Below are 25697 nucleotides of genomic sequence, written 5' to 3'. Positions count from 1 at the left end.
AAATGGGCCATGGAGAGGGGACCATGGAGGGGGGGGGACCAGCGGAGAGGGGACCATGGAGGGGGGGGCCATGGAGGGGGGGACCATGGAGGGGGGGGACCAGCGGAGAGGGGACCATGGAGGGGGGGGCCATGGAGGGGGGGGGACCTGCTTCCATTCGTGCAGAAATCCCGATCGTCAGGTTGAACGTCGTCTTGGTATTTTCAGACCAAAGCCTCATTAGCAGCATAGCTTAGCTTAGCTTAGCTTAGCCTGAACCACCTCTTCAAAAAGGCAACGTGAGATTTTATTTTTATATCACTTTTTTATTTCTCGTTTTTATGCCAATATTGCAAGTTTGTTTTTTTTTTCCTTTTTTTTTTCTTTTCATGACATACAGATTTTGTTGAGCATGACCTGGAGCTGCAATATGTACAAAAAAAAAAGAAAAAAAGAACTAACGCGTGTTATCAAAAAAACAAAACAAAAAAACTGTCCCCTTTGTTGTTGATGTTATTGCTAAACGTTACAAACGGCACAGGTTCCTACCACGACAACACCTCTGCTTACCATCCACTAGAATAATACACAGATACAGCCAGAGCGGAAGAGTGTGAGGGCGCGGGGGGGCGCGGGGGGGGGGGGTTGAGGGTGGCGGGCTGCGTGTTGGAGAGGAAAGAAAAGGGAGGAAGAGTCCAAATGTACACACATATACATGGTTAGCGCTCTGTAGTGCAAACAGCCAAATAGTCTTAAGTCGAAGTAAGGCTGAGTGCGACAGAGAAGGGCTCCACACTCGTTTAAAGCTGCCTCTCACTCTGCCCTGTTTTTGTTTAGCAGTGCATGAAAACTACATTATAAAAGACATTTGGCATATTAGAGGATACATACATTGTTCAGAGCTCATTATTTAAAAAAACAAAACAAAACAAAAACAAAGAGCTGCTTTTGGAAGAGCAAAACAAGTAAGGACAGACAAACGGAGAGACATCGGTTAAGATATTCTTTAAAAAGCATTTAAAATGGGTTTAGTTCCCTCTGACACCTCTTATTTTGAAAGGAAGGCATGTAACATTTTTAAATCCCCTTTTGTGAGTGAGGTTATCGAGTTATTCAGCAAAACTGAGGAGAAAATAAAAAGTGTAAACCAGCTCAGATTGTCAAGGCGACGCGTTAAACATAAGCAGGGAAAAAAAAAAAGTCTTCACCCGCTGCTGTGGCGCGGGGCAACCAGAAGGTGGCGGTGTAAACAAACACAGGAACAGGAAAGCGGCTAATGGAGAAGCTACGCTAACGTGTTAAAACGAGTAAAGGGCTCAGGTCGGAGGTCGGGGTGCTACTGTGGCGCCGCCGCACCTTCGGGGTTCCAGGGCAAACAGGAAGTGGCCTCCTTAGAGACGGACCAGGCCGGACCAGGCAGCGCGGGCGATAATGCACTTTTTTGGGGACGTAAGACAAGGGGACTAAACTGTACCAATTGTTTAAAAAAATATCAATATCATAATATAAAACATTTAACATCAGCTGGGAAATGTGGCAAGATGCTAACTTTTTACAGTGGAGGGGGCGCGGGCGATTCCTTTTGCTCCTGTTTTGTTTCTTTTTGTTTCGTTTAAATGGAAATACTGGATCGCGCAGACATTCGTGGGTTTGTTTTCGAGTACGGTTGGAACGTAATACTTCCATCACAAGTATTGCCTCTTCATTCCGTCAAATTTAGAGCTATCGGTGGAAGACGGGGAGACCGTTTCTGTTAGCACGCTTTGAAATGGAGCGAGTCTTACTCGATACTCCATTACACACACGCACGCACGCAGGCACGCACACACTCGCTGGCTGGTGAACTAGTTCTCAGGCGGATGAAGACGATGAAATGACCTGTACAATATTGCTGTTAGGTTCTGAAACGCACATTTAGAAGGCCTTTAGAAGGAGCCGTGTCCTCACAGATATTCAGATTTCCTTAAAGAGAGGCAGCGGCGCCCCGGCGAGACTGGACCCACGCAGAACAGACGACACGGAGCGGCGCGAGGCGCCCGCCGCCCGCCGCCGGAGTTAAAAATGAAGGCCGGGGGCACCTTCATAAGGCTGTTCTGGAGCGGCGCCGTGATGAGAAGCGAGGGCGCCGGCGTCTTTGTGCTATATTTTAAAGGTTTTTTTTCCCGAACAGCACGTAGGAAAAACTTTTTTTTTTTTTTTTTTTAAACCTTTTTGCGAGTAATTGGTCGTCGGTAAGGCCACATCGAATTGAAAAGTGTCCATTTTTCCCTTGAAAAACAACCAAAAACAGGAAGCCGCCGGAGCTACAGCGCGCTGGAAGACGCCAGGAGCGGAGCGCTATCCGATACGCCAGTGACGGCGAGCGACACGTACATGACATTAGATATGTGACTGTGTATACGGTAAGATATACAGTACTAAGGCTATTCTTTACGTCTAGGACTAAGCTTGATACACGTGTAAAAATGACAGGCGTCTGTGTAACCGAGGAAGTCTGTTCCCGTCGCTATGGCTCCACATGAGATGTACGGATGTGCTCAAAGGAGACACGCGGACGCACGAGGACTGTAGGCAAGGCGGAGGCGTTGCTTAAAGCTTTAAAGACTTCATAAATCCAAGAATAAAAACAAAGGCCCTCTGAGGTTATTCCCCAATTTCAAATGACAGAAAGAAAAGGAAAGAAAAACACACAACCCAGACTTCAGATCTTCTGTTTCCCCCCCGGAAAAAAGTATCAAAACACACAAAAGAAAGATCCAAAGATCAGGGAGGGGAAACAGACAGGTTGGTGGAAGGTTGCAGGTTCAGATCGGAATTTTTTTGGACCTTAGGAGGGGAGAAACAAAGCCCGAGCTCAGAGGAAGAATAGAAACTATTTGGTAACAAAAGTGTACTATATGTTTAATACAAAAAGGTATGGAGAAAAATGTACCTTTACTAAAGCTTATACATGATCCTTGGTCCATAAAAACTATGTTATCGTCACGTTTTACCAGCGTCCCTCTGCGTCCTCGCGCTCCGACCCACGGCAGCAGATCCGGAGGCCGGGGGGGGGGGGGGGAGTAAAAAAAGCGAAGGGGGAGAGGCTGGCGTGAGGGATCCTCCTTCCTGTCCGTGTTTCCGCGCGCGTCGGGATGCTCTGCTGTGGTTTTCCAGTCTCGCAGCTGTGGGAAGGTGCTGGTGCTCTCGAGACTGTGGGAATTTTCACTCATTCCGAACGGAGAGAACCGGATCGACAGGTCCCTAAAGTCACCGCGGGAGGGGGAAGGGGGGAGGGGGCGGGGGGGGGGGTGGGAGTACATTCGCTTCTTCCCGTCCGGCCCACGGCGCGGCGATGCCGCTCCTCCTCCCAGTTTTCTCCTGCGTTGGGCTACTTTCTCCCACGGATTTTCCAATTCTTCTTCTTTGCCTCCAGAATTTGAACGCAGCACTTTTCGAGTCAAGTTTATTAATTCCGTAGTCTTTGTATACCGCGTGGTACTTTTGCTCTGAAGGTCTCTCCTCACCGAGCGAAGGCCCCGCCCGTGCGTGCGTTAGGAGACCACGGCGGCGGCGGTGGAGGACGAGGACGTGACTCCCACGCCGGAGGTGCTGTCCGGGCCGTAGACGCCGGGGCCCGCCTCCTGGCTGTTGCTGCTGAGCAGGCTGGAGTTCCCGGCCCGGAGGATGGCCCCGGCGGCGCTGCAGTGCGGTCGCGGCCCGGGCTCTGGCGTGTAGGTGAAGGTCAGCGTGGTGGAGTAGATGATCCCGTCGTTCCTGACCAACGTGACGGGCACCTGGACGGGCTGCCGCACCCAGCGCCAGCCTTCGCGGAACGCCGAGATGTCGGGCACCACGCACAGCATGCTCTCCGCACACCTGGGTGGGGGGGAGGGGTGGGGGGGGGACACAGGTAACATGCTGAGTCATGATGGCAAAAGCAAGTCAGAAAAAGATGGGTCCTGGCGGCTGTGCGTTGCCACGACAACGGTAAAGCAGCAGCGGAGAGGAAGCTCCAAGACTCCCTCAAGACTCGTGGAAACTTCCTTATCGGACGCAGAAAGGTGATTTGGTGTGACGTTGCAGCCCCCCCCCTCTGATTTATGAGCAGCATTAAACCGCCATTAAACCGTCCAAAGAACAAAGCACAACAATCTCCCAGGAACAGAAAACATCTGGAATGTGGTCAGGGAGCTCTAAGGCTTGCCAACACTTCCCGGAGGTAATGCCGGGGAGCGCTTTTAAACAGTTTAAACACATAAAATCCGCCTGGAAAACCAAAGGCGACACTTGAAGTCCAGGACAAGCGACCGTCTCGGGTTCTAAAACACCCTGGAGCCATTAAACCCACGGCGCTGGAGGACGCCGCGGTTCCACACACCTGTACATGGTTTCAGCCTCCACGTCGCCGAACCAGACCCGGAGATTTGGAGTGAAGTTCTGTCCCGTCAGCTCCAACATGGCGACGTCGCCGCCGCCGTTCAGCTGCGCGAGGAGTTCAATTTAGAGACGGCAAAGATGAAGAGATAAAAGGAGATAAAAGGACGGGCGAGCGAGGCTGCGGTACCTGGAGGCTCTCGACCACAGGCACGGGGGTGACGGGCGCGTGCACGGGGCCCATGCCCTCGTAGAAAGTGTATTCGGCCTTGTCTGTGCTGATGATTGTCCAGGAGGCGCCGTCATTGATCATCTCCTTGTTTGGTTCCTTTGGGCATGGAGTGGCCTGTCGAAAGGGCGGGAAAAGGAGACTTGATGGCACACGGGGGGGGGAGGATTTAACAATAATTACACCCAATCGAGACGAAGCACTTAACAGGGACGGGTAAAAATTGCCGGGTGCAGTAGGGGAAAAGGGTGAGGCGACCTCGGGGGTTATTCCGGGGGCACTCACTTGAAACTGGATGATCCTTTCTTGGGAAAGGCACAGGTACATGCGCTCCGTGTCCTTCAGGTAGAAGGCACACTTGTGGAGCTGGGAGACGGGATCGTCGGCATCCAGCAGCGCCGTCTGCTTGTCCACCTTGCGGATGATCTGCACGGGAACAAGAGCGAGGAGGAGATGAGCGACGGGAGCGGTGCTGCGTTTAATGGGTTGCCGGGGAGTTTTCTGTGGTGCGTCCAGTCTTTACCAGTCTGGGCAGGGCCATTCCCGTGACAGAGCAGACCAGTTTGACCGTCTGGCCATAGTGGATGTAACCGTCTCTCACAGTGAACTCCTCTCCCTCCGACTCCTCGTCATCCACTGAAACGACAGAAGAAGAAGGACGGCGTTGAGACACTGGAGCGAACCCGCATTCGAGCCGCCCGTCACTCTTGGTCTGAGGCGGAGCTGCTCTGATGTGCCCCCGAGCCAGACTTACGCAGGTGGATGTAGAAGGCGCCCCACTGCTGGGAGCTGGCGTGGAAGTTTCCGCCCTCCACGTGTAGGTAGCGCGTGCTGACCGTTTGGGACCGCAGCCGGTTGAACAGCGCCACCTTGGTCCCCGACGCGATGCACACTGAGGACAAACGGGACGGCGCTAATAGAAGTGTGTCTTCTAGTCTCAACCCATCTCTTGTAAACCCACGCTGCCCCCTGGCGGCCCAGAATGGAACCGCAACAATAATAAAGTGATAATAAATAAAAGGAGACGTACGGTCAGCGTTTTTTAAGGACTGCTTCTTTTTGGAGGGCTTGGAGATGACTTTGATCCTCTTGCTGAGGAAGACACCGATGTCGGCGCTGTTGCCGTAGAACATCTTGACAGATAACATGAAGTGCTTTCTCTTGTCGGAGTCGGATATGTACAAAGTTTTGGCTGTGCAATAGTTCTGGAGAGGCAGAAGAAGACGTTCAGGGGCAGGTGGCATCAAAGCGGCGCGCTGCAGGCAACAGCGGTGCGGGTGCGTGTCGTTTCCTACCTTTCCCTCTAAGTTCAGCTGTTGCATTTCTTGGTCGCTGTTGCCGATGCCAATGAACGCGCACGGCTGCGACTCCTGCTCGGAGCAGCCGTCTCGCTCCATCTGCTCCTTCTTTTTCTTCCAGCCGCTGCCCATCAGGTAAACACAGGGAGGAGGACAGAAGAACCTGAAGACGGGTAGAAATAATATCTTTTCATTCAGGTTATCTGCTTTTTGGCAAATGGTGGGGGGGGGGACAATACATGGCCAAGGTGCACATCTCCCTTTTCACCAGAAGAGGGCGGGCTTGTATAGGCGAGAGGCAAATCTTTATCGAACGTTCTGTTCTGGACAATTGACCTAATCACTCTTTCCTTAAGCCGTTCAGCCGTATTTAGCAGATGTTAACATCAGCAGTCCAGCATGAAACTGATCTGTGGAAATAAACAAACCAGAACCAGAAGACAGAAAAAAAAACCAACGCAGTGCCATTTTCCATTTTAGGATTCCATTCCTCTCTTAGCATAAACTCCATAAAGTGGGGGGGGGGATATCTCGGGCAACTCGGAACCGAAACAGTGTTTCAAATAAGTTCATGCGTGTCGGTGTGGAACTGGAATGTGACCTATTTCGCAACAACGGTTTCTGTCTCTGTGGGTGTTTGTCTACTTTCACCTCCTATAAAAAGCACATGCAGGAGGTGTCAAAGAAAGGAGACGGCACATTTACATCCAAGCGCCCCGCTTGGAACCGCGCTGGCGAATATTAATCAGAGTTGTCGGGCAGACATGAGCGTCGCCCCGTAGCAACGCGCAACCCTGCCGAAAACACCCCCGACGCTCCTCCTCCGCGCAGGAACTTTTTCATTTATCCGAGGAATTCATCTCGGTCTCGACCCCTTCTCCTCCGAATCTCTGAAGTGTCTCGGAGTTCCACCGAGAGACGTGACTGATGAGATTGCAAGCGGCGCTGGCGGGCTCGGGCCAAGGAGGCGAGCGGAGGACGGCGCTCTGGAGGGAGTTGCATAATGAGCAGGGAGGGAAAAGGCTATAAAAAGGTTGAGAGTGAGAGGTAAAAAGGTGACGGGCAGACTTTCAAAGGGGAAAAGTTGCAGAGTTGAAGGGGCCAAAAGGTGGAGAGGATCAAAAAATAAGCGGCGGGTGCAGACCAGCGATATTTGCGACTCCGCCACCTTAACCAACGTCCAACACTGACAGAATTCGGCTCTGAAAACGTCTCGCCGCTGTGTTTTGTGGCCGCCGAGCCACCGAGAGGAACAGGCCTCCCACATTAACCGAGAGAATCACAGCTGAAGAACAGGACTTTGTGGGGAAGCGCAAATGAAAGTCATCAATAGACAAACATTTTCCATTGCAAAACACTTGGAGAGCGGCCGGGAGGCAGCGGTCCAGACGGATCGCAGCGGCAGAAGCTGCCGTGTCCACGTTTGTGTCCAAACAGAACAGAAGGGACAGAAGACAACGCAAATGCAGCAACTGACTCTAAAAAGTTGCAAAAGTCCCAGAAAAGTTCACATGAGTTTATCGGGACTGATGAAATCTTCAGAGTTTCACTGGGATGTTCCCGGGAGGGTTTTATCTTCCCTTTCCCAACACTCAAAACTCCCCGTCTGTCCCCCCTTTTCCTTCCTCTCGTCTGCAGCCTTCACCTGAATGAGGCCTCACGTTTCCTCCTTTGACCTCACTTTGACTCCCCCCCCCCCCCGGGGGTCAAAGGTCCACGCTGCTGCATTTGGGGCAAACTGGAATGTGTTTTCCCGTCGCCGTTCGGGACCAGTTCCAGCGACATGTCGCCTGTTGCAGGTTTCGGGGGACTCAAACAAACAACCGATGGAACTATTTTCCCTCTGTGATCAAGCTGAGCTGGCCAGATGTTAACCGCAGCCCCGTGTTTATCCTACAGATATGGGAGTTGCGCGAATCTTTCAGCGGGAGAGCAAACAAGGCCAATATCCAAAAATGATAAAGTATTCCTCCGGGACCGCAAGAATCACTCTTTGGATACGAAGTGTTAATCCTGCACCGGAGGAAGAGCCAAATAGATTAAACAAACAGATAAAAAAAGGATCTTGTTCGGTCAAACGGCCAGAGCGGCGCTCACCTCTTCTCGTTGCCGTAGGATTTCTGTGCAACTTTAGCGTGCAGGATCATGACGGTCTGGTCGCCTCGCTCCTTCAGGTAATTCCTCATCGCTTCTCTGCGGGACGACAACACAGAGGGAGACAAGTCGTGTTGAAACTCAACCCGGAGGGGGGGTGATACACAACAGATACATTCAGGGGTGAATAATAAATGACCTGTTGGGGGGGGGGAGTGGAAGAGGAAGCTACAAAAGTAGAAACGATACCTCGTCAGAAATACTGCATCATCTGCGCTCAGATTAGCCCGGTGACCTTCCGCGACCTCTAGTCCTCGACTGAAATTTAGTGGGTACGAAGCTAAACTGCACACACAGATGTCAGGGACACCTGACACGCCAGCTTCCCTCTCGGCCGTGCAATCCTGGGCCGCACGCCCGGTTTAGACGGGGTCTTTGTTATGAAAAGCCCCTATGAGTGAGTGAGAGTGTGTGTGTGTGTGTGTGTGTGTGTGTGTGTGTGTGTGTGGAGTCAGGGTGGTGAAGAGGAGGAGCTGGAAAGCCGAGATGGATTTTGGGTTTATCCACTTAGATTGGGAAATGTTTCATTTCTCACTTCGCTGTGAGCGGAGATCGTTATTCCTGCGGAAAGGAGGCCGGAATTCGATCCGTCGCAGGTTGGAAGCACCAAATTACAGCCGGGTTATTTATTCAGTGTTTGCTCGAAGATGCTGAGCGCCGGCCAGCGCGACTGAAGATGAAGCGGGAAAGGTCGGTGGATTCCAAACATCTGACACCGTTTAACTGCGATCTGAGGACGTCTCACACACTCACACACACAGTTACTTTGTTTCACGCCAGATCCGCCTTTGCTGTGAGGATGTATTAAATTATCGATCCATCTGATGTTTAGATCAACGATGAAGTCCTGACGGGCGACGGGACGTCCAATGAGCTTCGTCGGAGCGTCGAACGCTCAGACTTAACCGTTCTAAAACATCCCAATTGAGACAGGAACTCCTCGCGGGTCCCTTTAGTGCCAACGAGAACAAGCCGCCGAGGATTTTAAGTGTAACCGAGGCCCAGTAGCGCATTTAGACAAAATCTCGCGGACTCCTAATCTGCTTCTCGAGTAACAAATACGCATATTTCTTTGAAGCCTGCCTCCAGACCCCCCATGTGGTCAGAATGCCACCCACTGCAGTCTTGGGTAATCCTGCGGGAAATGCTGTCAAAGCCCAAGATTTATGAAGGAACATACTATTACATTTTGGGGGGGTAATAAATGATACAGGCGACACTAAAAGTTGCTCTCACTCACACTCACACACACACAGCAACCAGTCGTCATGTGAGCAGACAGGAAGCAGAACAGAGAGTTGTTGACCTACAGGTGTACCAAGGTTGCAAAACTGGTTTCCAAACAGTGCTCCAGTCCCAAACTGGTGGACCCGAGTCATCACAGCGGCTCGGGTTCAGCTGACTTTGTGGTTCAGCTGACAAAGGAGCGTCTATCGCACGCGAGTGGGAGAGGAGACGCGGTTAACGGGGAGGGAGAGGTGTGACGAGCACCAAAAGTGCCAGACAGGTCGGAAAAAAGGGGACACATATTAAACAGGAGGCACCGTGGGGGTGGTGCGTGTGTGGGAGGGGGTGGGTGGGTGGGTGGGTAGGAAGGGTGTAAGTTAAGCCAGGCTACAGATGCAGCAAAGCAGACAGGCATCTGTCCTGTACATCTGTCAGTCTCTACACCAAAGCAGAGGCTGTCACAAGACCTTACACACACACACACACACACACACACACACACACACGCACACACACACACAGGGTGGATGGATGGATATATGTATGTTGAGCAGGTCGTGTTAGGGTGCCAGCACGCTGCAGCAGCTTAATTTAGATGATCAGGCTGCACCTTTGTGAATCACAAAAGGCAGATTACACACATCTCAATCACCAGGCTCAGATTAAGACCAACAATAAGGCGATTCATACTGCTCGCAATCCATTTAAGAGAAATAAACCACAGAGGTGGAATTTTCAATTGTTCTCGCGGGGCTCTGCGACACCTAGAATGACCTCGCGGTCCCGGCCTAAAGGGACAATCGGTCTATGCGATGAGCTCAGGCTGCAACTTCAGAAACCTCCGGCTGAAACACGCGGCCAGATATCAGACAGACGAGAAATAACAACCAAACTTCCACCCTACGCTTCCATCCGAGGCTGATCCCTGCGCCATTGTTGGGGAGAATAACTGCAGAAGGCATCCTGATCCAGTCGGGAAGCTCAAGTGTCGGCCTGAATCTAAAATGTGTGTCTGCTCTGGGTGTGTGTGTTGTATTATATTTCCAGCCGAGTAGCCTTCCTGACAGGGTGGCCCTGCAGGACCTGCACAGCTTTAGCTGCCCTAAAAAGCCCCCGCGGGGCTGCATGCCAGACGATCAGGGGGCTGCTGCTGCTGCGGGGAGGGGAGCGAGTGGCGCGGCGATACGACGGCGGTCCAAAGACGTGCACGTATTAGGCCGGGTCACTTACACGAGACCAGAGCAGCCCAGCGGACTGGCTGCGCACATTACTTGAGGGGGCACATCCTTGCTATCCAAAACCAGACATGCACGTGCGCTCTGTTGCCGCGGTAGCGTGCAACCAAAAGCGACGCCGCTGCAAAACAAACCACAGCAGTCGTTAATGCTGCTCCTCGAGTGCGTGCTCGTCCGCGCGCTCCTCGAGATGCTGCTCACCAGAAACCTGCGGCGCCGCTGCTATAAGCTAACACGGAGCGCGACGGGAATTGTTTCTCTCCAAATAACGGGATGCAATTCGCCCAAAGCACGGCAGGAAATGTCCTGCAGAACCTTTGACCCAGCTGCAAATCAATAAATGTGTTTATATCTTTTCACGCTGTTAAGGGCAAAAAGTGTCTCCAGCCATAAAACAAATAAATATCAAAGGATTTGGGAATTTTACACTAAACAGCTTTCCACATGTGGAAGTCCCTGCACGCACGCATCCTCAAATTTTATTATCAAGTGTGGAGCACTTTCTGGCCACTCTGAGCACAGTGAGCAGATTCCTTTGTCATCATAACGGCGTTTGAGCTGATGTGCTTGATAAGCAGTGTTTTTCTAGGCTTGTGAGGACACACGTGCTTACCTTGTTAGGCGCTGTGGCTGAGGGCGCTCCCCGAACTTCCTGCAAAGACAGAGTGAGCAGAAACATGAGTGGGCTGGCCGTCGACCACAAACACACACGCAGGGTAAACAGCGAGTTGCTCAACGCAACACCTATGCACACAAACCGCCGCTCGTGACCGCGGCCTCGGCGGCGCACAACACCAGCCACCAGACAACGGCGAAGTCAAGGGAGCTGGGCGTGACGCCGACTTATCTCCATCTCCATCGTGTCAAAACAGGCTGGAAATAAAAGTGGATTGCCAACCACAGTATGCTGATTCTCTCTTTGCTTAAATAAAATTTATGGAACTGCGACAATATCCATTTCACCTGGAAGCGGTTAAAGACGACACGTCATTCAGCACGAGGCTGCTGCCCCCAATAATCGGCCTCGTAATAGGCTCATACAGTCAAATTACAGTCTTTGTCTTGGCACGTTCGCACACTTGGAATTCCACCTGGAAAGCCTTGGCTGCGTGTCGGCTATTAACATGCTAGCCAGGTAGCCTCCGGCCGGCATCGTTCGTTTGGAGAGAAGAAGCCGAGATCCTGCGCTGTCTCACGGTGTCTGAAATTTAAACCTCAAGGGCAGCGAGGGGAAGCGAGGCCTCGTTTCGTCGTCTTCTTCTTTTTTTTTTCCTCAGCGTGAAATCTACAAATTATCATGTCATTTCTCTCATTGCTGGTATGTCAAAGGAGATGCTGGTGCTCACAACACATTTATTTCTCCAGTTATTTCAACAGGAAATTAAAGTAGCAAGTGGCGGTGGAACAAAAAAAAAGAAAAAAAAAGGGCACATCCTTTCTGTTTACCACAGAAAAACGTCCAATTCCCACCCTTAAGTTGCTTTTTGAAGAGGAAATTGAGACGATCGCAGCATTTTTAAAATGAAGTAAGGTTCGCACGAGAATGTCGTTTTTTAGGGAACAGATAAGCGAGCGAGCGCCCTTGCTGAAGTCAGCACAGCTGGGCCGTCGAGCAGATCACGCCAACAACAAGCAGTTAACCCGGTTGGTTTCGCTTTGTCTTTACCGGCATCTTGAGCGATTCCATGCTAAAAAAGTGATCAATAGATCGCCGGGTCTGATGTTCAGCCACGTGGAGACGCTTCAGTCCACCTCTGATCCAACCTCGGCTGTTACCAAGAGGTCCTTCAACGCAACGTAACTGGCTAATCTGCATTCTTCTGAGGCGCCGCAGTGACGCAGCCAAGGAGATTTGCATGTGGATTTGAGACCACGTAGACCATGTCTACAAGCGGGGCAGACCTTTGTTTCCTGTGTAGGGCGGATGTGTTAGGAGGGCGCGCAGCGTGGGTTCATGTCACGAGGTCGTAGATGATGGCGATAACTGACCAGGACAGTCTGGCGTGCAAAAAAAACCCTTCGGATGAGTTTAAGCGTGACGGGGAAAGCAGGAAAGGTGGGATAAAGAGCAGGAAAAAAACAAGATAAACTGGTGCATGAGCCTAGGAGGAGGAGGAGAGGTGGAATAATTATAAAGGAGGGCGATCAATAAGGTTCCCACAGTGAAAAAAAACAGATGCCTCAACTGGCTAATGGATTCCAATTCCTCCCCTCCTCACCCTCTTAAACCCCCATTCCCCTGCAAATAGCAGAGCGATGCTGTAACTGGGAACACGGGAGGTGAGATTAGTGGGGGGGGGGCGACGCAGGGTGGATGGTGCTGAGTGGGGAAAGAGTTAACCGGGGAGTAATTCAACTTTGCCTCACCTCCACAAGCTACAGGAAACCACAAATGGTGAGGATGCAGAGCGAAGAGAAACCTTGCTGAAGGATGCACATGCAGTGTTTCACACATGCAGGGTAGTGCATCACCAGTCGCTCTGCAACTTCCACCTCTGCGACAGACTCTCTAATGAGGTCAAAGGTCAGGGGAAGAAAAGGAAGTGCCCTTAGAAGAGCGCGTGCTTCCTGGTTTGCTCTCCGCACCTTATCGCTCGCCACCTCCTAACTTCCTGCGTACTGTCACCGATTCCAAAACAACGGAGGGCGCCGACACGCAGCAGCTCAGCAGACGTCTGCACACGCTGTGTCGACTCTACGGCGGCGCGAACAGCTGACGCCAAAGCGCCACAGGCTTGGTAAACGGCCGCTAACTCACGCTAGCATGGCTACTGGTTGGCGAGCGTGCCAAAGCCGATTAAGTGGTAGGAGCCGTTACAATGTGTTGGGTGTCACGTTGAGGACGTCACAACACTGAGGAGCGAGTCTGAAGTTGGTCCTGCCCTGTTTACAACAAACAACGAAGTAACAACAGCCGTAAACTGTGCTAACAGCTTAAACCGCAGGTATTATTTGCTGCTGGTACGAGGTCCTAGTCCGTTTGTCTGAATGCACGCGGATAGTCGACTTCTTTTTTTAGGGTGATGGATTTGTTTTGCTCTCTGTGCCGTCTGGGACAGACAAGTGGAGCAAGGGGGGAACTGATGGAAGCAGTAATACCCCAGGGGGGGGAGAAAATGCCTGTAATGTGGGTATTAAATTCAGATATATATTGATGACTTGCCAGATAGTTTCAGCACCCAAATAAATCGATAGCATTGAGGGGAAAGTAGCTATTATTGGTTTTGCTGGCTGCCGACCAAACAGGCAGTCAGCCTTCACAGATGTGCGGCGGCTGCACCTGAACTTCTCAGAAGCTCCACACAAAAGCAGCCAGGTTGACGGATGATATTTATGTGGTAAACTCCAACACCTCCACAGCAGATACGACCTAAAGACGCGGAGCGAAACTTCGTACCCGAGCTCCCCTCGGGCCTCTTTCATACAAAACATGCGCGACCGCAAACGCTGTAGTCACACCGTGTGTTTGTCAATTCTGGATCAAAGACTGGTGGGTAGCAAGATGGAGACCGCTTCTGTAAACTCAAAAAGAAGAAACGTGACTTATTACCTCATTCTCTCCACGTTCGGGCTTAAGGGACTTGCAACAACAAATTCAGGTTAACGGATCTAAACTACTAATTCGTACCCGAACCCAGTGTATACTGTGTTGTTGCACCGTGCTAACCTTTCAGGAAGCATCTCTCCATTTCTGACAGGTTGTATACCAAGTATTGTTGACAGGCAGGGGTGGAAGTTGCTATTTATGGAGCATCAAGCAACCACAGATACATGCTAACATGCAAACACGCGTTAACATGCAGCGGGGGGTTGATTGAGGGAGCGCAAACCCGACTTGCCGCTCGTACTGGGATGTGTTTGACAGGTGTGACTGACAGGTCTAACAGGGATGACAAGGAAAAACACACGTCAACACCCGGAAGGCTGAGAAGAGACGGAAATACACACTCAGACAGGTCCCGCACGACATCTGCCGCGCACCTCAAAAGCCAAACGCACTTCAGCAGCGTCAACAATGCACGGAAGGCTCGAGAACGTGCGATGCATCTTTACTAAATCGAGCGTGGAAGCGGCGGAAAGTTTAACGACTCGATTTCTCTGTTCCCGTTTTCGCCTTCATCCCGCTTCTTCTCAATTTCATTTAGTCAGAAGCACCCGTGTTTAGTTTTGATAGCCCAGGAAGCTCCCAGGGGAGCCAAACACAACCCAACGTCTCCGCACGCTCTGCGTCACATGTTCAAGGTCAAGGGTGGGTCTCTGACCTCCGAGGGTAACCGCCAGGCAGTCCGATCCCAGAACAGACTGAGCGAGATCGTCCTTCTTTTCTGCCCTGTAAAAATAATAATTCTGAACATACAGAAGCTTTGCAGGCAGCAGTGGAAGGTAGAGGAAGAGTGATTAGGTTCATAAAAGGTGTCTGGTTTCCCTGGCAGTGGATATCACCAGCCCCCATAGTGCCAGTGCTCCTCATCATCACCCACCAAAGGCCTCCATGTCCATGGGACATCTCAGCACCACCAGATATAATCCCTGTTCAACATTATGTGCCACAAAGAATAGTAATTATCATGCAACTCAAGTACACAAGGATGAGCTAAAAAAAAAGCCATAATGCGATGATTCAGGGTATCGTTGCAGATTAAAACTCAACAACTAATGGTCCCAAAAATAATCAGGGAGCAAATGTCTTTAAAGCTGAAGTCTGCAGTAGTTTGTCCAGTCGGGTGCTAATGGTAGCCATGGCAATGTGTGAAGGAGGGCGCTAACAGGTACTGGACGCGTTGCTACAATGGAGGCTTGTCAACTGAATTAAGATTTCAGACATTTTAAGGAAAATTAAGCCTGGGGTATCCCAAAATAGCCCCGAACCGGGCGAAGAAAAGAGTCGAGAAACCTTGTGTTGAAGTACCAGGAATAAATCTACAATTCAATTACCGCGTACCTCACTTACATGACCAAAGAGTAAAAACATTTTCGAGTGTTGAGAGAACGCGGGTGGAACGAACAAGTCTCACCAAGCAGGTGAAGGTGTTTCTGCAGAAAAAAGGCAGAAGACATTAAGAAATCCGAGCCCGCTGGCTACATTTACCCTGGCAGCCTATTGACGAAATACCAGGAAACTGATGTCACACACAACACATGCAGCTATAACACACAAAGTGTCAACATCTGGCTATTTTTAAATGTATACACCGTCTTTTTCACCAGTATTATACTATGTTGCTTGTGGTAATGGCACAAGAGAGACAATGCAAGAGAAGGGGGGAGGAGGGGACTACTGACAGCAACCAAAGAGGCAGAGACGTGACCCGGGCCGGAGGCTTGTTCTGGGCTTGGCTCCGCTGCCCGGCATGTGCCAGCTCGCATGCCGACGACCCGAGACGTCAGCTAAGACTTGAAGGCAGAGTCGCTACAAATACTGAAACGAATGAAATAATGGAGGACGAAGAAAAATCAATGAATGTGGCATTTAAATTTAAAGACGCTAAATTTAAAGACGCTGGGTTGGTGGAGATGGCAACGATGGCAGAGGTCTGCCAGCGATGTCCTGCTGGGGGCAGAAGAAAGGACAGGGCCCCACGTTGCACGTGCACATGCGCGTGTCAAGTTGGGTGTGTCGCATCAATCTGCACTTGCAAGTGCCTCTACGCATAAATACATACACACAAGGGGTTGTGGCTCCATCTGCCTTTGACATGGGAGAGCTTAATGACAGAGGCGGAGGAAAGGCCTCCTCGTGCCCCCCCCCTCCTTGACCGCACTCTCCGGCATCGATGTTCCATATGGAGATCTCTGGACGGACTTTCAAATCTCGTCTCGGTCTGGCACGCAATCAATAAGACCTCAAGACGCTGTGCTGTACGCATTAACAAGTGTAATCTGGCCCAGAGGCTGGAACAACCAGGGACGTAGGTGCACGCGTACGTGTCCCAGAGACAAAAACCACTGTTCCCAGTGCTGTTCGCTGGAGGACACCTATAATCCAGCCTTCTGCAGATCTGACAGTGGTCGCCGAGGCTAAAGGTGGATTTATTTGCCCATCCGTCCATCTGACCTGTAAGAATGTTTGCTCCTCTTTCAGGATGTGTCGCCGCTCACGTGATGTTTGCTACACGGGAATTTATGAGTAAAATTCTTGGAACTACATTATGGCTTGGCCCGGCATCAAAACACATCGAAAGATCCCCATTTAATAATCAGTTATCAGCAAAACAGCCACCTGGGATGATAAAGCTGTGTCCGAGTTACGTGTGAAAAAGCTCTGCGCAGATTCCAGGATGAAGGGAAAACGCACGGAGAGTAGATGCAAGAAGGTTTCCAACGGCCGCATTTTCAATCTAACAGATCCGCGCACACGAGATGTAGAAATGAAACTCGCCGCAGGATCTGAAAGCCTAAAAAAAGCCGTTCATCTTTGCCAAAGTGCTCCGAAGTGACGTGTGTGCAGCACGAGAGCCGCGTAAAATGGCTGAAGTTGGTCGGGCTGAGACGGGTCATGTGCTCGGGGGGAACTGTCAGAAAGGGGACAATGCGAGGAAGCCTTGAACCCTGAATGAACCACCCTCTGCAGCCCCCCCCCACTCACTCCGCCGGGCTGATGATTCACTGCTGGAGCAGGAGGAGGTGGAGGTGGTGGGTTGGATCTGCAAGTTGTCAAGATTGACCAGAGCATCACTGCTGCAGCCTTTGTTTCAGAAGGGTTGCATCCGACAGCACCTCAGCAGAGGAGGATCCCCGAACCTCTATGGCTCAAACCCCGTTTCTCCTGGTCCCGAGGGCAGACGACATCCCACGCACGACAGATGCGGAAGCATGAATAGCAACGATTAGGGAGCTTACAATGGTGCTCCAATGAGCACGGAATGAGATCTTAGCGGCGACCGCAAAGCTGTTTTCCGAGAACGTCCAGTCAGCCGCGGAGCGCAGTCTCGCCAAACATCGATGAGCGCAGGCCGCGCACGTCTCCGAGAGAGACCCAAACGGCGGCGATAGAAGGGAAAAAGAAAAAAGAATTCCTGGCAGAAGAGAGCGTCAGAGCTGACATTCAACCCACATCCAGTGAGGTCACGCGCGGATAAGTCAAAGTAAAAGTGAAGATCGCAGCATCTTTGTGTCTGGTTGTGCAGTTCAGGACTGACTCAGTTCAAGGCTGCCGTCTGGTTTCACAGTCGTTATCATGGTCGGGGAAGTGTGGTGTTCCTGCTCCGTGTTCCTCCTCGCGCCGCGCTAACGACATCTGAGGGGAATTTCAGCGACGTTCTTCGCATTTCGATGGAAACCCGACCGCATGTAAACAAACATCGCAGAGTTTAACGTTCTCAGCGAGGCGGTCGGACGTTTCGAACAATCGCATTGGCTAAGGAGAACCTTTGAGGTCCAAATTACATAGCGATAAATCATGGGATGCTAGTTTTCTTCCATGAGCTCATGTGAAACCTCGTGTTCGGTTCCACACTGACTGCTAAATAAACTGCGGCCGCGAGTGAGAAATGATCAGCCGCGACACGAACGTGCGCCCTCTCTTCGGGGGAGGAAAAGCATTGTTTTCCTCGACCACGGACGATAGATTATTCCCCAAAATGACACGCGTATGACTTCATTGTGATTCATCGCAAAGGGCCAAAAACCTGCTGACGTCAACCGCCGCAGGAATGCCACCGGGCGGATTCTTCGGGAAAACTCTGGCACCCTTCGCTAAACAAACAGACAATGCAAAGAAACATTAGCAGATAACGCGGCGTCTTTCCTGGAATCGGAGGACTCCCGACTTTGTTATTTCTCTTTGAACGTTCTGCTATCACCAGACAATTCCTTGTTTCACCAACATCAGCCACCTCTCTCGTTTGTGGGGGGTTAAACCAAGGCTGCTCATCACCCTGGATCTATGTCACCCTTGGAGGCGCCAGCGGTGGCTATTCCTGGGGGATGACTTGCAGGATTTAGATATTGCATTAGAACCGGGATCAAACATTCGCAGAAAATAAATAGTTGCCTGTCACTGGAAACTAACTGCAAGATTCCCCGACTCCCCAGTAGTTTATGCAGAAGTCGGCCTAGATGCTACGTACTAGCGTAAACCGTGACTCCATCGGGCAGGACAGCTCCGTGTTGGTTGAGGACCAACCAAATCTACCCCTGGGACCCTCCTACCTTTCGTCTCATAGCCGGTCACTTTCTGCAGATTATGACAGATAGTTCCACTTTAACACCCATTCATTTATACAAGACTTGCGCCCGTGATGTCACCGTGTGGTTTAGCGGAAAGGCGGATAAACATGATTTCACATGCATATAAAATGTGCACTCAAGCTAATTTGCTTTGGGGGGGGGGATCCAATTTAAGTGATGTGTTCAATTGGAAAGCTCTGTAAAAACACCCGTGCAAGAAATTGGACACCCCCCTATCAAGCTTTGATAGAGATATTAATCTGGAGGCATTCCTTCTGTCCAGGTTTGCTAGAGCCCGAGCTCGCCGCTGCCACTCCTCGCTTATCTAATAAAGCGAGAGTGGCGGTTGTTCACAGCCCTGGGAGGTGGTTTTACTGGGGGCTTTCCCAACACGGGAGATCCTGTGTATACACACCATCTTCCGCTGAAGAGATCCAGAACCGCCCCGATGTGGTTGCTGGAGAGGTGACTGTTTCTATTTAAGCCTGCCGATTGACAAAATAAAGATGACCTCTCTATGTGCATTTGCCTGTATTTTGACTCCCGCTTACATAAAATGTAGGTACGAATCTCCTGAATCAAAGTAAGGAGGAGTCTGGTGGGATGGGGGGGGGGGGGGGGGTGTTTTGTGAATGAAACATCCTGGATGTGGAGGGACGGTGCCGGGCGAAAAATGCTGACGCGGTAGAAATGAATGTTCCACCGGCAACGCTGCGATCACAACAACCATCAAAGGAAAGGAAAGGAAAGGCCAAGGAAACTCTTCAAGGTAAGGGGTTAATACGAGACAAGAAGACACGGTGTCAACAAAATGGTGCCTTGCCTTGCGTTAACCTTTCACCTCAAGCGCCCCGAGCTAAGCTACAAAGCCGAAAGCACTTGGGCCTATATCAAACATGACGCATGGGATGTTTTCAAAACCACCCTGGCTTCAGATTTACATCAGAATGTTCCACCCCGTGCTCGCCGGAGCAAACAGCAGCACGGTTATTGGAAGCCCCAGACACAAAGAAGTCTAAAAGCATGAGCTCAGAGGCTAACGCTTTCCAAGTCTTGCACAAGTAAATAAAGTTGTCATGCAGTGCGAAGATGATGCTAGCAGTACAAAGGCTAAAGAATGTAGCTGCAAGGGAATGTGCAAAAGTTCAGCCACTCTGTCCTAGCCCAAGTGCACAAAAACGTGCATTTCTACACCCTTGGGCATCTCCTGTAGTGGCTCCCTCCAGGCAGACATGTAAAACGAAGCGGAAATTGGCAAAAAAAAAAAAAAAAAGGTGATAGAGCCAACAAGAAAAGGCGTGCGGTGGCCGCAGCTTCAGCCCTTGGTGGACTTTTCCCCGGTTCTGACGTGACAGACGTGCCCGGGTTTCAAAGAATGAAACTGACACAAGACGGCCTCATCACTTCCCCAAACCACCCAGGTTTTGGTAAAACAGGCGCTGCCATCTTGCACGAGTCGCGCGACGCGGAAAATGTGTGCAGCCGTGACCGGGAAGTGAAACTACAAGGCCGCAGCTGCCAGCGTTGGCAATTAGACAACCGTTGTGGTTTCAAATGACTAATTAATAAGGCTGTTTGCCACGGCCTATCTGCAGGGTGTAACGGAGCCACTCCGGCCACACAACGCCCATTTTTATAGTCCACTTTGAACATTTCTGCAGCTCTGGAGGCTGCGAACGCCGAGGCAAAGAGCAGATCCGGCAGCGCGTGTGATCTGTCGTTAACCTATTCATCAGCACGGGACCCGAGGTAGGAGCGTGCACGCGGGGGTCCGTGCGTGCGGACGCCGAGGTGCCGCTTTGAGGGGCGGGGTGCCTTTTAACTCCAGCCCGAGCCGCCGCCACCAGAAAGGTCAGAGCTTCGACATCTGCTGGTCTTTCTGAACCGCTCCTTTCATAAAGCAAAGCCGGGAAGATGAGAGGGCCCCGGGGAATGGAGGCACACGTGCATGCTTGTGCGCGCGCACGCAAACGCGCTCGCTCGCACGGTACACTTGCAAGTTCGACCACATTGTTCTATAATATACGTACAAGGCTGCAAATGGCGCCGCCGAGAAAGGCTCAGCGGTAATGATACAGAAGCTCGGCTTTTCAGACGAGGATGTGTGTGTGCGCGGGTGTGTGTGTGTGTGTGTGTGTGTGTTACGGGGAGATGCTTGCCCCCCGGGGCAACAGCAGAGCGGTGTTGAAATAAGTGATTCATGCTTTTATCATCCCAGGTGAACAGAGCTGCTCTTTCAACTATCACTTCATCAGTTTTCTCAGGCAAAGACATTACGAAAGCAAATGCCAGGGCCTTTCTCCCCCCCCCCCCGATCTCCACACCTACACGGCAGGTGATAAGACAAGTTTCTTTCCAATCAGGTCTCTGGAAAGTTGCGAGTAGAACATTGATACACCTTGTTGGGTGGAAAAGAATGGGGGTTTGGAACAAAGTAAAATGTTATCTGGAGGAGGAAGGATTAATCATTGATGGAAATCCTTAGAGAAATTAAAGATGGAAGTTAACTGAAGCTAAGTCCATGCTAACGCAGCTCGTGATGTGGCAACATGTGTTTGGAACCAAAAACACCGACCCTGCTCACCTCCTGCGGAGATAAGAAGCCAAAAAAAAAACATCGCCCAGCATTCATCACGGGGCCGTTATCACCGCTGAACATTTACATTGTTGGTAACCTAAACACCACCGGCCTCCAATGTATGTAGGCAAGATGCCAAAGATACTGCACGTTTCCAAAACAGCCCAAATGAACGGCCCCATAGCCCCCCCGAAGACTGGTTCGGAGGAGGACTTGGTGAATCGTACAGAAAATAATATTCGACTTTTCTGGCTCCTGTGCTGCTTTAAACGCAGCCCGCCGGCTCTCATTTTCAGCTCTCGGACGCGTCCGCTACGCTGGACACCCCCCCCCCTTTGCAAAAAAACAAAGATGAATCTGGAGATATCATCTAGACAGGTGGCCAGCCACCCAGACCTGACCCTTCTGCCCTCTGGCTTGCCCCCCTCCATCCCCCAGCCAACCCCCCTGCTGCCCCCCCCCCCCCAAACTGAAAACCTGTCCTGCCGGAAAGCCCCAGATGAACATGGACGGCGAACCACCCCACCAACCTCTCCCCTGACACACACACCCCTCCAGGACGACCAGCAAACGTCTGTCACTTAACTGTCTGCGGCGATTACGGCCTCAAAAGAGAAGGAAAAGGATTTGTGTTGAACTAATGACTGTAGCCGAGCTGCAATGGTTGGTTCAAAGATAAAGTGAAACATATAGGCGCAAAAAAAGAAATAAACGACTTAACATGCTGTTATATTTAATGCGTTCCCGCACAGTCATTTATACCTGATCAGCATAAGCGAATTGAATCAAAAGTATCGCGACATTAAAAATCTGATAGCCGAGTTTGAGCCTATTTGTTTAAAAAGTAAATCGCGTCTCTATCCCCCCCCCCCCAAGCAAGGAGGCTGAAGTCGTAAAAGTACACGATATTCACAGTGCGAGGCGGATCTTGGTTTAAATATTTACCGCAACGCAAAAAAAAGCTATGTCACGACCTCAATAAAGGCACTTAACATTTTAAAAGCACTATCACAGAGGATGCCTCACAAAGCCGCAACGTGTTTCAGTCACACAGCGCTAGCTAATGTCCATTATCGGACAGCTAGCTGCGTTAAGTCTCGGATCGCGATCCGCAAACGTGCTGCCCGTCGAAACGCATCGAAAACTGATGAAAGACCATGACTTATAAAGGAGAAACATTCTTTTCAGTCAGGGGGGTCGGAGGGCTTAACGCTCGGTGAGTGTGTTTCGCTCCCGGGCTAACCTGCTAGCTAACCGCTTTCCGTTGTCTGGGAAAAAAAAAGACCACCGAGGGTGAAGTATCGCTTTAGCTGGGGCTAGCTCACAAAACACTGCAGCAACAGTCAGCTCCGGCAAAAGAAAGTCAAACAAAAACACTCGGGCGAGCACACCGACACGAAGAAAGAATTTCCACCGACTGAGCCCGTGGGTTAAAACACTGGGCGCAGCACATGGCTCAGAATTTCGCAGTTTCACAGACATAACTTGCGCTTTTCCTCCAACTCCGCTCCCCAGCGAGCAGCCCCGAATTTCAGACTCACCCTGTCACAACAGGCGCCATCTTCCACAAACTCTCACCAAAACTCCAATACTCGCGATATCCTTCCTCTCCCACAGCCCAACAATCCGCCGAGACAACAGAAGCAGACTGGAGGTGCAGGGCGAGGGAGACGGAGAGAAAGGGGGTGGGTGAGACGAGGGAGGGGGAGAGAGAGGGCGAGAGAGAGCGAGAGAGAGAGGGAGGGAGGGAGGAAGGGGGAGGGAGAGAGCGCGAAAAGGGCAGACGCCACAACAACAGGCGTGGGAAACTTCGGAAGCCGCGCGAGATTTGGAAAACTCTCACAATAGGCGAGCACTGAGGACGCGCCACCTATCGCGAGATCCAGGCGGAGCGGAGTGGTTGTTTATCTTGTGGCGTTGAAATACTATTCCCACGTGTTTAACGCGTAATAAATTACAGCAGCGAATCTTTTTATGAGTAAAAGCGAGGACAACCTTGGTTTTCCCAAGCTTGTATACAGATTTTGTCTATTTATGGTGTCTCTACGTGGTTTCCAGCCTTTATGGCTGCAAGAGATTGCATCCAAAATATCACTTTTTAGTCTGCATTTAAAGAATGAAAAAGATGGGGGGGGGCATTTTAAATGAGAAGGGAAATAAATGTTGGATTTCAGCAGGCTGCATTTATGATTCCCTTGAGTAACATTGTTCTTGTTTAGAATGTGGAAACAATGGCGTGAACACATGTGAATGGGCCATACAGGACAGATTAGTGCACTGCCATCACATTGGGGAGCCCCATGACCACCCTCCCCACCCCAAACCATGGCCAAAGTACAAGGGAGGCTATTATTTAAGACAACCGTGCTCAGGAAATAAGGATCTTTATTCGTTGGTTCATTTTTGACTGCTCAATTGAGACAGCAGTCCTAAACATTTGGGCGCGTGTATGTGTGACAAGCAGGTCAAGTCCTTCTTGTTTTTCTGGGAGGGGTCAGAGAGCCGTAAACCTTCATGTAGGTCCTGTAGTTGTTGTCTCTGCAGCCTTCATTTGAATTTGTTAAGCATCTTTGTTCAGCAACGCCGAGGCAGGACTTTTAACCCCCGAGATAAGAGCAACGGGCCTCGCAGAAGATTTGTAGAGTTTAAATGCAGGAAATAGTTGACACCGCAACCTCCACTGTTCTGTCTCAGAACTTCTGGCCACGGTAGATTAAACAAAAGCAGCTTTCTCCTCTTCTGTCGTCCAGCACCCCTCATTGTCTCATTCGCAATAAAACACATTAGTTTCAATCGAGACCCTGCCATATTTCGAGCAATCAGGACTAAGCCGTAAGCCCCCGGTCTTCTAAATCCACTCACTTGACTGCTTAATCTCACAGCTCAGAAGGAGCAAGAGATTTAGATGGAACGATTCTTGTCCCTCGTGCATAAAAAGACGTGCATAAGTAGATCATTGGCCTCTGTTATCTCAGAAACCTGACCTACATACTGTCGACCCGTACACTAGTTGGTCAAATACGTAACTTTGTCCCCGCTGACTCTCACATCCAGTTTATCTGAGGCAGCAGCGGCAACGCATACTCCACAATAAAAGGAGGAAGGATTTCTTTTCTTTTTTTAATCTTCACATTTGAGGAAGGGAAACAGAGCGAGTGAAGAGAGTCAATTAAGGAAGTGAAGCTCGAGTTTCCTGATCTGCAGCTTTCTGTCTCATCTCTGGAGTATGGTGAAACTTCCTGAACGGAGGAGACACGGCCAGAGCGGAGAAACTCAGGGGTCAAATGTCAGACCGCTGGATAAACCAGCACAAAGAAGTCAAGAAAGAGAAATGCCTGACAATATCAGCAGCAAAGGACAGAAAATCAAATTACTCAGATTATAATTCATCAGTGCTTTATCACAGTACTGGCAAACGTCACATGCTTAAAAGTCACCAATGAATAATTTTTGGTTGGTGTGTTCCAGAGTTCATAGTAGAGGGTAGGGCGCTGCTTGGTAGACGAGGACGAGTGGTCGGAGACAGAGCGGCGGCAGGCCTTCTCCCCCTCCTCATATCACACGGCTGCTATTAAAATTAGGTCCCCAAGACGGCAGAAGAAAAAAAATGGCGTACGATGAGAGATTGAGGGAATAAGGATGATTCCCATTTCTACAGACCTGTAAGGTTCATGGGGAGTTCAGACTGTAGATATCTTGAAATTAAATGTTCTTGTCCTCAGAGGGTACTTTTTTCCAGAAAGAACCAACAATCAGAGGATCAGATCAGATATTTTAATGTAATTTTGTGGAGATTTGGCAAGGTTTGGTCTCAAAAGTTCCAACAAGGACATTTGTAAAGTTCAAGGGTTTAATCCGGGACCCTTGTAAGGAGACACTTTTGTCTTTTCAATGTTTTCAACAGACAAAAACAGCTAGAACATATGGACAAACCTCTGAGCCAAGCATGTTTACCAAGTGTTTTAAACTGAGGAGTCAGCTCTGTAATAAGAGGAATTTTCCTATCTGGCTTCCTGTCTTCTACAGTTACACAATTGCGGGACTGACAGCGTTAAACTCCAGGTTAGGACATTTAATTATAAAAGCAGAGTTCACCATGAGAGTAATTTGAACACAGTCCAACATGAAAGCAGAATTCATAAAACTATTTATGCTGACAATCTGTCATAGTGAAATGAAGCATAGGTTGAATTACACAAGAAGGGAAAGCTAGCTAGCTTGTTAGTCAGCCAGTATAAACACATTACATGACAGCATGAACACAAAAACAACACATCTTGTTGGTCTTAGTAATAAATGGCATGTGTGGTTATGCAGCCATGTTGGATTGTAAAGTTAGAGTTTTGACTTCAGGAACATTCCTGATGATGTCACTAAGAAGAACCTGGGAAATCCCAACTTCTGACTTTAACTCTGCAGATGCAGACCTTGGTTCCAACCTTTCCAGGATGACACGAGAGCTTGGTTAAGAA

At 50.2% G+C, this 25697-nt stretch overlaps 1 protein-coding gene across 2 annotated transcripts; it reads right to left on the bottom strand.

Moving 5' to 3' along the window:
• Positions 1–289: 289 nt before the first annotated feature.
• On the bottom strand, positions 290–22911 carry rbpjb (recombination signal binding protein for immunoglobulin kappa J region b). 2 transcript variants are annotated; one of them, XM_011606702.2, is made up of 11 exons: positions 22767–22911; positions 11092–11130; positions 7960–8055; positions 5860–6025; positions 5595–5769; positions 5319–5456; positions 5088–5200; positions 4850–4990; positions 4526–4681; positions 4340–4443; positions 290–3837 (listed from the first exon to the last, which is right to left on the bottom strand). In XM_011606702.2, the coding sequence occupies exons 1-11, from the start codon at positions 22784–22786 to the stop codon at positions 3513–3515; spliced, it is 1473 nt and encodes a 490-aa protein (XP_011605004.1). In that variant the 5' UTR covers positions 22787–22911; the 3' UTR covers positions 290–3512. The 2 variants fall into 2 exon arrangements, with proteins under 2 accessions (XP_011605004.1, XP_011605007.1); XM_011606705.2 differs by lacking the exons at positions 11092–11130; positions 22767–22911 and adding an exon at positions 6102–6272.
• Between the last annotated feature and the right edge of the window lie 2786 nt (positions 22912–25697).

The sequence above is a fragment of the Takifugu rubripes genome, chromosome 8 (genome assembly GCF_901000725.2).
Source record: "Takifugu rubripes chromosome 8, fTakRub1.2, whole genome shotgun sequence".
In the NCBI taxonomy this organism is placed as follows: domain Eukaryota; kingdom Metazoa; phylum Chordata; class Actinopteri; order Tetraodontiformes; family Tetraodontidae; genus Takifugu; species Takifugu rubripes.
The sequence above is the reverse complement of the archived record's forward strand: the minus strand, read 5'-3'. Positions and strand labels throughout refer to the sequence as shown.

Bases quoted from the DNA above. Each gene is read 5' to 3' on its own strand.
- rbpjb (XM_011606702.2), bottom strand. From the start codon at position 22,786: ATGGCGCCTGTTGTGACAGG. The intron at 6,026-7,959 runs GTGAGCGCCGCT...ACCCGTCTTCAG, and splicing joins TCCTACGGCAACGAGAAGAG to GTTCTTCTGTCCTCCTCCCT. The intron at 4,444-4,525 runs GTACCGCAGCCT...CTCCTCGCGCAG, and splicing joins CTGTGGTCGAGAGCCTCCAG to CTGAACGGCGGCGGCGACGT.